Source organism: Dendropsophus ebraccatus, chromosome 2, assembly GCF_027789765.1.
Source record: "Dendropsophus ebraccatus isolate aDenEbr1 chromosome 2, aDenEbr1.pat, whole genome shotgun sequence".
In the NCBI taxonomy this organism is placed as follows: domain Eukaryota; kingdom Metazoa; phylum Chordata; class Amphibia; order Anura; family Hylidae; genus Dendropsophus; species Dendropsophus ebraccatus.
In genome coordinates, this window is record NC_091455.1 from 37,223,654 (window position 1) to 37,234,883 (window position 11,230).

Below are 11,230 nucleotides of genomic sequence, written 5' to 3' on the forward strand. Positions count from 1 at the left end.
GCCCAGAGCTATAGCAGAAAATCTCATGTTACTGCACATCTACTCTTTTTGCTGTTTAGAGCACGCTGAATTATGCTACAGAAACACATCCCGCTCTTACTAAATGTCCGAATAAAGATCTTTATGTATCAAAAGAGAATAGTGATGTATGTTGGAGGGCTGGTCAGAGACACTGACAGCACTTGGGGCAAGAGACATATGATGATGCATTGTTTCGAGAGAGAATCTGGAGACAATACACATTTGCAGTTCTTCTAAAACTTTCAAAGGCCTCTCTCCCTGCCAACCAGCATCCCCTAGAAACCTTAGTGTCTCTAATGGGTCAGACACAGACCTACAGGGAGGATAACCACTAAAGTTTGTATCCTTTCTTATGAGGAGTTGGCATTTATACATTTTCCCAGGAAGCACCGCTGTAGGACTCTCCACACCAGCTAGCAGTAACAATACCCTCCACCCTAGTGGCACACAACACTATGGGGGAGATTTATCAAACATGGGGTAAAGTGAAACTGGCTCAGTTGCCCCTAGCAACCAACCAGATTCCACCTTTCATTTTCCAAAAAGTCTGAGGAATAAAAGGTGGAATCTGATTGGTTGCTAGGGGCAACTGAGCCAGTTTCACTTTATACCATGTTTGATAAATCTCCGCCTAAATATATAAATAACCGAGAGATGCAAACTATAACCAACTTTTTTTTTTTTCTTTAATACAAAAGAATCTGATTTGACCAGTGTTTTCTGGGTGGTACAGATACATCCTGTGTAAAATGGCTTCTTTGTTCTGTGTTGTGCCATTAGTATACAGTCAGTCACAAAGATCTGCATTCATTAGGCAGGCTGTATTAGTAAATGCCATATGTTAGCTCATCAGAGTCCCGGTATCGGTCCAAATATCTTAGAGGCTGAAGATGAGGAAATTTCACTTGAGGTGGATGATAAATTGGAGGGAACTGGTGCTCGAAGACTGGTTCCTTCATATCTAGGGGGAGAAAAGAGAAGCTCAATATTCAGTTGCATAAAATTTGATGCACTATATATTTTTCGTAGTAGAAAGTGTTTGGTCTCTCCATGTACCTACTATACAAAGGTACCAGCAGTCCACCCAGAAGGGGTGAAGGGCAATGTGTACTTCAGAGAGAAGAAACTGCTCTCTAGCGCCACAATACAGGACACTGGGTCATTATTAAAATAAGAGACTCCTAACTGTAGACTTTTAGTTTTAGGGGCCTATTCCACCGGACGATTATCGTTCAGATTATCGTTAAATCGTTCGAATCTAAACAATAATCGTTAGGTTGAAATGCAGTTAACAATTAACGACCGAACAAGAAATCGTTGATCGCTTTATAAGACCTGGACCTATTTTTATCGTTGCTCGTTTGCATTGAATAAGACATCGTTCGGTCGTTCGCAATAGATACGAACACAATAGCGAAGAAAAAAACGATCGCAATTACGATCATAAGTAACTATTATCGTTCCATGAAAATAAGTGAACGTTTTGAGGTCTTTCACAATAGCGGTCGTTTGAGATGGTTAATCGTTAATTATGCAAACGATAATCGTCCGGTGGAATAGGGCCCTTAGTTTTGCAGCTTACAGAGGGCAGGATTCTAACACATGGATTATTCTATGGACGTGTGGCATTATTTAACCCCTCTACATTAAAAAGGTTTGTCTGTAGACTGTAAAAGCCATACCATAGGTCAGTTTCCATTTGCCAGCATTTCTGGTACATGTCAACATCCACAGAGTAAGAGACAACTGTAGTGTCACACCACCCACGGGTTTTGTTTGCAGTCAGCAAGTAAGAATACGCATAAGGTCTTGGTTGCAGAAAGCACAATTTGCCATTAAATAATTGTACAATGAAAACGTAAAATATACTTTTATATCCTACGTAAATAACAATTTCAAGATCCCTGCTTGTAAGCAGCACAACCTTTGACACATGGTATTGTAGGCAATGTTCACATCTGAGCCATTATTTGCAATCTCCTGCAGTAAATTGAAACAAAGGGCTTATTCCCACATCCAGTATAACATGGAAGCCCTGTAGTGAGACTTTTCCTGTTCCTGGCATCATACTGATACATGAAAAAATGAGTTTGAATCGTTATGGAATTGTAATAACACAGCTGTTTTATTACAGTGCTGCAAAGATTCAAACACTTTTTCCACTCCTGAAATCATATTGATACATCATGCCAGGCAGGGAAATAGTCCACTACAGGGTTTCCCCATCTGTAGCTTCTATGTTAGATGAGAGACAGGGAATAAGGCCCCTATTCCACGGGGCGACTATGAGGAGCAAACGAGCGCTATTAGCAGTTATTCCACATGGCAGCAGCGAGCGGGTGAGTACGGGAGGGGCCACGGGGAGGTGCGGGGGGGGGGCTACCCAGGTGATCGTCTGGGCAGCCCATAGCATACAGCAGCTGTGTGCTGCTGCCGCTCCTATTCCGCTGAGCAGATCGTTGCTGTATCAGTTGTTTGTTTTTCAACATGCTTGTTTTTCAACATGAACGATGTTGGCTGATTGTTGGCTTGTATTCCACGGGACGATTATCGGTCGTAAAGGCCGATATCGGCCGGTAATCATTCCGTGGAATAGGGCCTTAAGTCCTAACAGAAACTGCAGATCCCTTACATGCCAGATACCAACAGCATCTGATGGACCACAATGTCATTGAAGAGGTTCATTGGGATTCTATAATGGTGTCCTGTAAAAGCTGAACAAGATTACACTAAACACATATGTAACAGTCATTTTTAGTGGATTAAGCTAATTCCCTATTACCTAAAAACAGCAGACAGAGTAAGGGTCCATTTACACAGAAAGATTATCTGCCAAAGATTTGAAGCCAAAGCCAGAGATGTCTCTTCAAATCCATTCCTGGCTTTGGCTTCAAATCTTTGGCAAATAATCTTTCTGTGTAAATGGACCTTTAGGTCAGTATAATGCCGTGAAGGCGAATATATGAAGGTGTGTCAGCACTGACACGTGACTGCATACAGAGAAGTATGTGGCCAGGTGCCAATAAGGACTCAACGGTGCAGCAATGACAGCCTCCGCAGCCTCCAGCAGTGCTGCCTGGACAGGCTTGCCCTTTGCTGGACGTGTGCTACACATCACCCGGCACTCTTTGCTGATTGGATGTGGACCAGACCATTCTGCAAGTCGGTGGGGGAGGGGGTATATATTGTTATTTAAACCACAAATATCACAAAATTAGTTTTTTTTGTCGAAGTGACACACTGCCCGAGCGATGCTAGTTTTTTCGGCCGCATTTTGACACACCAAACTGAAAAGGTTCCTCACCACTAGTATAATGTGTCCATTACTCACTCAGAATATGGTGAAACACATGGGTCACGCTGTCATCCCATGCACACTGGAAGAAAGCCAGGCCTGCGGGGGTGATTTTGTCCTCATACTTTCTGTAGAAATCCAATGTCTTAAAGGTTCTTAACTTCAGGCTGTGGCTGTAATAAAATTATAGCTAAATATCTGCATCTAAATAAAACAGGGGGGTCGTGATATTAAATACAGACAAAAAAGATTCTACCATGGGTCTGGACGCAGCTCATCCCTGAAATTAATGCGTTGTTCTTGCTTGAACAGGAGGAATATATATCTGTGGTATCCTGTGCCTTTAGCAGGGAATGCAGGGAAGTAGTGACAAACTTCTTCTCCAGAAAGTACCTGGTTACCGGGAATGTTACCTCTACAGAAAAAAACAGGACAATGTGAGAATATAACCTAAAGGAAAAAAAACAAGAACCATGTGCAAGGAAGGACACTGAGATACTCACACCAGCCAGTGCACATATTCAGAGTCTGTGTCCCTCAAGTGGCCATCTGGGAATACAGCACAGGATTAAAGTGCACTTGCCATAAAATGGAGAAATATCAATCATGTCGCTAAACTTTCAGATTATGCATTAAGTTCTATGTGGAAATCTTTGCATTAAAGGGGTTATCCAGCGCTACAAAAACATGGCTACTTTTCCCCCTACTGTTGTTTCCAGTTCAGGTGCAGTTTGCAATTATGCAAAACAGGAGTCCGTGGAGTTTCGGTTGCGAGTCTCAAAACACACGATAGCCAGATATCTCTAGCCTGTTGCCACCCTGGTGTTTCCCTATTTATGTTCCAATGCTCGCAACCGAGTGGGACTTGAGGGGCTATTTATCAGGGTGGTGTGGTGCTCTTCCCATCATGGAGGCACCCCGTGGCAACAGGCTAGAGATATCTGGCTATTCCCGTGTTTTGAGACTCGCAACCGAGGCTCCACGGACTCCTATTTTGCATATTTACATTTTTGGGGGCATCAGTGGAGACTCTTGATTGAGTACTTCATTGGAGTTTTTTTCACTGTTCTCCTTGAGTTCAGTGATTACTGTGTTTTGTTGGTTGATTTGTCATTGCCCAACTAGCCAGAATCCTGCTCCACACTGACAAGGGGCAAATACCCCAAAACGGCTGTCTGTGGATGGAAGCCTGCCTTGGCAAGCCCTTGTCATGATCGCAATACTCACACCTTGAGTTAGACATTGACAAAAAGGGGCCACCCTGGTGTTTCCCTATTTATGTTCCAATACTCGCAACCGAGTGGGACTTAAGGGGCTATTTATCAGGGTGGTGTGGTGCTCTCCCCATCATGGAGGCACCCCGTGGCAACAGGCTAGAGATATCTGGCTATCCCGTGTTTTGAGACTCGCAACTGAGACTCCACGGACTCTTGTTTTGCATATTTACATTTTTGGGGGCATCAGTGGAGACTCTTAATTGAGTACTTCATTGGAGTTTTTTTCACTGTTCTCCTTGAGTTCAGTGATTACTGTGTTTTGTTGGCAGTTTGCAATTAAGCTCCATTTACTTCAATGGAACGGAGTTTCAAAACTCCACCCAAACTGGAGACAACAGTAGGGGGAAAGTGGCCATGTTTTTGTAGCACTGGATAACCCCTTTAAAACCTCAATAGCTGTGAGGCTGACCAGACGTAGGCCTGCACCAGTTTTTTGCTACTTTTTAAAAAGTTGCAAATGATAAATTGGGTGCAAATCCCGGATAGTGCTAACGTGTGGGTGAATACTCAAAACAGGCAGATTAAAAAAAAAAAAAAAGTCACCCGTCGAATATTGGTTCATAAATAAAGCTTATGGTGCGTTTACACAGACAGATTTATCTGACAGATTTTAGAAGCCAAAGCCAGGAATGGATTAGAAAAGAGGAGAAATCTCAGTGTTTCCTTTATGACCTGTTCGCTGTTTATAGTCTGTTCCTGGTTTTGGCTTCAAAGATCTCTCAGATAAATCTGTCTGTGTAAACGCACCATTAGACCAAAAATAGGTGAATAATTCGATTTTTTTTTTACCTAACAGGCGCAAAGACCTTGATAAATGTCCCCCAAAGTGTTCTCTTACAAACCTGCATTTGTCAGCAGTAGGGTCCAGAGGGAGCCTTCCTCTGCCTCGAATGAAACCTCTGGGGGCGCTGCAGCCTGCAAGAACATAAACTGTGGGTCAGGTAATTGTCTATGTGTTCAGTCTGGTGTCAGAATACGATATAGGGGAGCTAACCTCTGTAGGAGTAATCACATTCCCATAGTAAACAGGCATGACCGAATCCTCTGCAGCATTGTACTGGATTCTAAGCATGACCCTGGGAACAAACGTGGCTTCTCCAAAAAGATCCTTGTACACCCCATAATGCTCGGCTACTCTCTGTATGTGATTGGGTCCCCATGTCCTTTCCCAATCTGCCCGCACTTCATCCAAAGGAATCCGCACTAGGACAAGACAAAGAATCCATTATCCTACAAGCAGAATGATGACACATCACAGGCATCAAGAAACAGATGTAACTAGATCATCATGTCAGATGTGAGGAGAAACCCCCTAAACCTTTCTAATACATTCACCATGCCTCATCCTACTGAGATTATACAGCAGCAACAGAAAGCCAGGGCTGTATTTTCACATCCCAAGATGTAATAATGGATGATACGTCAATCTCCTCAATGGGATGGAGCAAAAAATCCAGGTGCAAGTATATTATCCCCTTGGGCTTGTTTATGTTTGTATCCTCCTTGACACCAATATGTCAGCAACATGTCAAAATGGGGTGTAGAAATATTAATGGCATGGACAGCCGTGGGCCCTTTTGGTTTTAATGGACCAGTGGTTCATTTACCAAATCTTGTGTTTTTTACTTGAACTTAAAAGTGGAGTGTACTATGGTTTATTGCAGTCATGGGGCATCTGCGGCCCTATGTTGCTAAATGACAATTCATACCATGCTAGGACAGACAAAGCTTTCCATCCCTGGTTAAAAGTCTGAGCCCAAGAAGAGCTCACAGATTTTCAAAATTGTTACTTGGTTTAAAAGCATTGCTTTGGTTTAAGAGCTCCCTGTACTGGGTGGGAGGGCAAGTGGAGGAGGGGCATGGTCTGCATAGCGGGGTCTACAGCCCTGTACTCTAACCCAGAAAGTCTCCCTCACCTTCCAAATCATTGCAAATACACTTCAGGCTGGGGCTTGCATCAGGGGACAGGACTATGGACGTAATCTCTCCATAGCTGTAACCCCTCTCTTCCCAGACAGAGTGCGCTGCATGTATGTGCCCACATCTGCCCTGCTCATTTCTTCATGCTCCCTGCAGTCTCTGTCAGCCCTTGTGTTTCTCATCCCCTCCATTCCTGCGTTACCCTGCCTGCACTCACACTCAGCTATACACACTGCTGCTATAATGTGCCTGCACTTACTTTCAGCTATTCACACTGCTGCTATAATGTGCCTGCACTCACACTCAGCATACTGATTATACTCCACATGCCGATTGCTATACTCTACAGTAACTTCAGTTTATATGGTTTACATGTTATTCAGAATAAAAAAAATGATTTTTTGGGGTGTGCAACCAATTGTCTGCATTTCAATGATTTCTTATGGGAAACACTGCTTTGCTCTAAGAGTGGATTTGTATTACAAGCACAGTCCCAGAACGAATTATGCTTGTAATCCAAGGAACCACTGAACGCTTGGAAAATGACCCCTATATAGTTATTAGCTGACTACATTTGAGCCATTGACATGAATAGGGCCTGTGTCCGTCTGTGCACAGATATTTATGCATCCAATTTGCGGACATATGCCTGCTATGGAGGGCCAAACTAAATGCCCCAGTCTTCATCATTGTGCTTCAATAAGCCTTTCACAGTGTGGTCTTCTACCGCCACATGTGATTTCCTTGTAATCAGTGTCTCTCTACATACAATGGTGTCTCTGTGTACACTAAGAATTTTCCAGGGAAACCTCTGGTGTTAAACCATACTGAACATCCCTTTATCGAGCAAGATACTAAAGACAACAACAAGGCGGTGGTCATACATGTGCGGTGACGCGAGGCTTTTTCTAGCTCTGGATTTTGATGATTTGCTTTGAGCACTTCCTTCTGGACCTTCAATCTTTCTTTTGTAGATGAGGACATATAGGGAAAGCCAATGTCAACTTTCTGCACGCTTTCATCTAGAAGACAAATAAAAGCTCTATTATTTCCTTGAGAGCAGAGTTGAGACATGTGAAAATCCAATAGAAAGAAGATGGATGTTTTTAGTGAAGTCAGTTTCCAGTTCTTGAACCAGGTTATTGTGCCTCATTCCCATTAAGGCATTACTGTCATTTACAGATTTTAGATAGTTCTCAATCCTGCGACCCATAGTGAGATCAGGCAAGTGACAGCATGCTTCACTGCCCAGCTGGCTATCCGCTCTGACTGATGCACTCCATTATAGTCTATAGAGCCTATATCATTCTATCAGTCAGATTGGGCAGCTGGCCATGAAGGTGTGCTCCGCCTGGCTATAACTCATGATGACAGCACATCTCAGTCCTGAGATCTAAACGTACAGTATGGGAGATAGAGTAGACAGATGGGGTGGGGTGGGTAATTGCAGGAGTGGATGGGTAAGTATAACTTGTTTATTATGTAGACAACAAGTCCAGTAAAAGCCGAGGGCACTCACAAACTAGACATGAAGGCCATTTCGCACACATGCGCCCTTCATCAGGTGTTCTGACCTGATGAAGCGCGCATGCACGCGAAATGGCCATCATGTCTAGTTTGTCTATGTTAAGTGGTTTGGAATCTGCTGAATAGCGACATGCATCACTGAAGTTTGTAACTACATGCTGGAATAAAGATAAACTGCAACTTTCTGGTGAGTGCCCTCAGCTTTTACTGAACTTGTTGTCTACACTATACGACTATTTGTGAGGTGCACCTCCGCTGCACGTATATGTAGTCCTGAGTGTGAAAAAGTCCAAGAGCATACAATATTATAGCCTGGTGGATGGAGTAGTGCTGGTGGTATTCTAAGATTTTGTATTTCCACTTGTTTATTATGCCTTGATCTTTTGCCCTGACTACCCTTTTAAGCTGTTTTCACATCTGAGTTTAAAACAATGACTTTGGAGTTTTCTCCGTAAAAAAAATAAATATGACTTGTGAGCGCACCCTTAAGGTATGTGCACACTAAAGAATCCATGGACGGGTGGAACTTCAAGCAGGAGCGCGCACGGAATCCGCTGGAAGTTATCCGCACAGATTCTGTAGTGTGCACCATACCCTTAGGGGCCATTCATATGGACTGGAATTACAGAACTTCCGGTAACATGATTTGTTATGATGCTGGGAGCTCCAAAACAGTTTATGCATAGTGATGCCGCGAGCTCCGAACACCGTTCTGTAGCACATCATCTGTATTTACAGACCATGCACGGAATACTTCCTTAGAAGGTGTATTCTGCTATATCCTACTCATACTTAAAGAGTCACTGTCGTATTTTTTTTTTTGCAGAAATCAATAGTCCAGACGATTTTAAGAAACTTTGTAATTGGGTTTATTAGCCAAATCTGCCATTATCTGCATGTAAAAAGCCTTTTTCCAGGTCCCCCCCTCCTTCCTCTTTTTCATCCACTCTGAAAAATCTGAAAATTGTGACTTGTTGCAGGAGACGTCCCCTGTCTGTTCTAGGGAGAGGGGAGGGGGAGGAGGAAGGAGGGAGTTAGCCGGCAGCAGAAAGCAGATAACAGAGGATTACAGGCACTGAGCTGGGTGACAGCTGTAATCTGAGCTCAGACAGGTCAGTGGTGATGGTCAGAACAGATAATGAGTGAGGGATTTGTAGATTAACTCTTTGTTGTCCTGTTTTGGTCTTTTCTTTAGCTCTCTCCATAGGAGAACAATGAAGACAGGGGGGAGAGCTTCAAACTGCTTTTTCATGATAAAAATGCATTTTTCGGATAATAAACCCAATTACAAAGTTTCTTAAAACCGCCTGGACTATTGATTTCTGCAAAAAAAATTCACGACAGTGACACTTTAAGCCAGGTACACTGGTTATATGGGCAGATATTAACACTTTACCTTTCTCTGGGTACAGGAACTGTGTGTACGTCCTCCACCAGCCCGTCTTCTTGCTCTCTTTATCAGCGTATCGGTAATACTTTCTGAAGCAACGATATTTCTTCAGAGATTCCAAATCCTTATCTCTAAACTGGTCATTGGGAAAAGGACCCAAAGGAGCGGCTCGTCGGCACAGAGCAGCTAAGGAGAGAAGAAACTTATTAAATGCTGAATATACAAGAAACACATTGTATAAACACAGCACATCTGTAGGGGGCGCCACTATCAAATGCCATCATAGATTACAGTTAATACTGTGACTTACACCTCCATAACGCCCATCTACATTGAGGGATCCAGAAACAGATTCTTACATCAATAACGTCAAACTCACTATAACTCACTCAAATATGCCATTATCTGCATTCAAAAAGACTTTCCCCAGGCCCCCCCTCCCTCCCTCATTCACTGCTCATTATCAGGAAATCTCGACTCTTTCACATCAGTCGAGCCCTGTGTAACCTATGGAGAGGGGAGGGGGGAGATTAGTCGCCAGGAGAGAACAAAGGATTACACAGTGGGAACTGTGTGAAAGCCGGTATTTAGAGGTCAGAGAGGTCAGTGCTGACTGTCAGAGGAGAGAGCCTGGTGGTGATGTAGCTGTAAATTAACTCTTTGTTGTCCTGTTTTGGTGCCTCATCTCCCTCTCTCCATAGAGAACAATAAAGACAGGGGGGAGAGCTTCTAACTGCTTTTTCATGATAAAAAAATTTTCATTTTGCATTTTTCGCCTAATAAACCCAATTACAAAGTTTCTTAAAATCGCCTGTACTATTGATTTCTGCAAAAAGACATAAAACAACAGTGACACTAAGTCTTGTACAATTTACGTTTCAGGTTCTGGAGACACTGGGAGGATCTGGGCGTCTCCACAGAAGCGGAATACATGCTTTAGCAGCATTGATCAGTTGGTGGAGAACAGAACGTCGGTAGGTTTAGAGGGGGATATCAGAAGGAAGAAAGCTGGGGTGAAAGGTGGAAGCAGTGCACCACACCTCCTTCCAGTAGGGAACCCACATGGAACAAATGTTACCAGTATTCCAGACGCACAACACCTATCCTAGCAGTGCACTCACAGACTGAATGGCCGAAATGATGCTGTACACCTCCATGTGACCGCCAGTTACCAGCTACAGCATCATCAACGCGTCTCCAGTTATTGTGTAGGCCCAAGTTATAAACATAATTCACCTTTCCCGTACCCTGCCAGTGGTCTGTATCCCCAACCTGCGTTATGTGACCAGTATGCTTCATCAGGGATTCCCATCTGAGCTAGTATGAAACCAGCTGAACTGGACTGTATATACCCATTACAGCCCTACAGGTCCTGGCCCGGGGCCTGGCCCTTTGTTCTGGTCATAATGGCCTCCTGACAAGTCTCAGTGTTTTCCTCTATTTGCACCATTACAACTTGTGCCCCCTTTGTATTATATTATATGCATATCACGTGGTGTACTACTACAACCCCCATGCTGCTCGCTCATAAACACATGTAACCTTAGTCACACAGCTTTATCATTCAAACTGACAGAAAGCTCATTAGCCATCAGGAGCTGTCGCCATTTTCCCTCGTTACCCGCAGTACTGAGAGTCCTCCCAGTCACCGGCCACACTGATATCCGAGCCAAGGGCGCCGCCATGTTTTCTGTCAAAGCACCAAGACAGAAGGAGGCGGAGATACAGCTTCCACTGACCAATCAAAACGAGGCAGTTTGATAAAGCAACCAATTGAAATGTATCAGCATGTGACTATAT

General features: G+C 43.6%; 1 protein-coding gene across 1 annotated transcript; it reads right to left on the reverse strand.

Annotated features, from left to right (window-relative positions):
• Window positions 1–690: 690 nt before the first annotated feature.
• Window positions 691–11,157, reverse strand: MRPL38 (mitochondrial ribosomal protein L38). The gene is made up of 9 exons (XM_069957362.1): window positions 11,052–11,157; window positions 9,437–9,616; window positions 7,398–7,535; window positions 5,588–5,796; window positions 5,436–5,508; window positions 3,820–3,865; window positions 3,573–3,731; window positions 3,353–3,489; window positions 691–982 (listed from the first exon to the last, which is right to left on the reverse strand). The coding sequence occupies exons 1-9, from the start codon at window positions 11,113–11,115 to the stop codon at window positions 846–848; spliced, it is 1,143 nt and encodes a 380-aa protein (XP_069813463.1). The 5' UTR covers window positions 11,116–11,157; the 3' UTR covers window positions 691–845.
• Between the last annotated feature and the right edge of the window lie 73 nt (window positions 11,158–11,230).

Excerpts from the sequence above, each read along its gene's own strand:
- MRPL38 (XM_069957362.1), bottom strand. The coding sequence starts at position 11,115 with ATGGCGGCGCCCTTGGCTCGGATATCAGTGTGGCCGGTGACTGGGAGG. Across the intron at positions 5,797-7,397 it reads AGCCTCGCGTCACCGCACAT|TGCGGATTCCTTTGGATGAA; the intron begins GTATGACCACCG and ends GTCTTGTCCTAG. Across the intron at positions 983-3,352 it reads TGTGTTTCACCATATTCTGA|ATATGAAGGAACCAGTCTTC; the intron begins GTGAGTAATGGA and ends TTCTCCCCCTAG.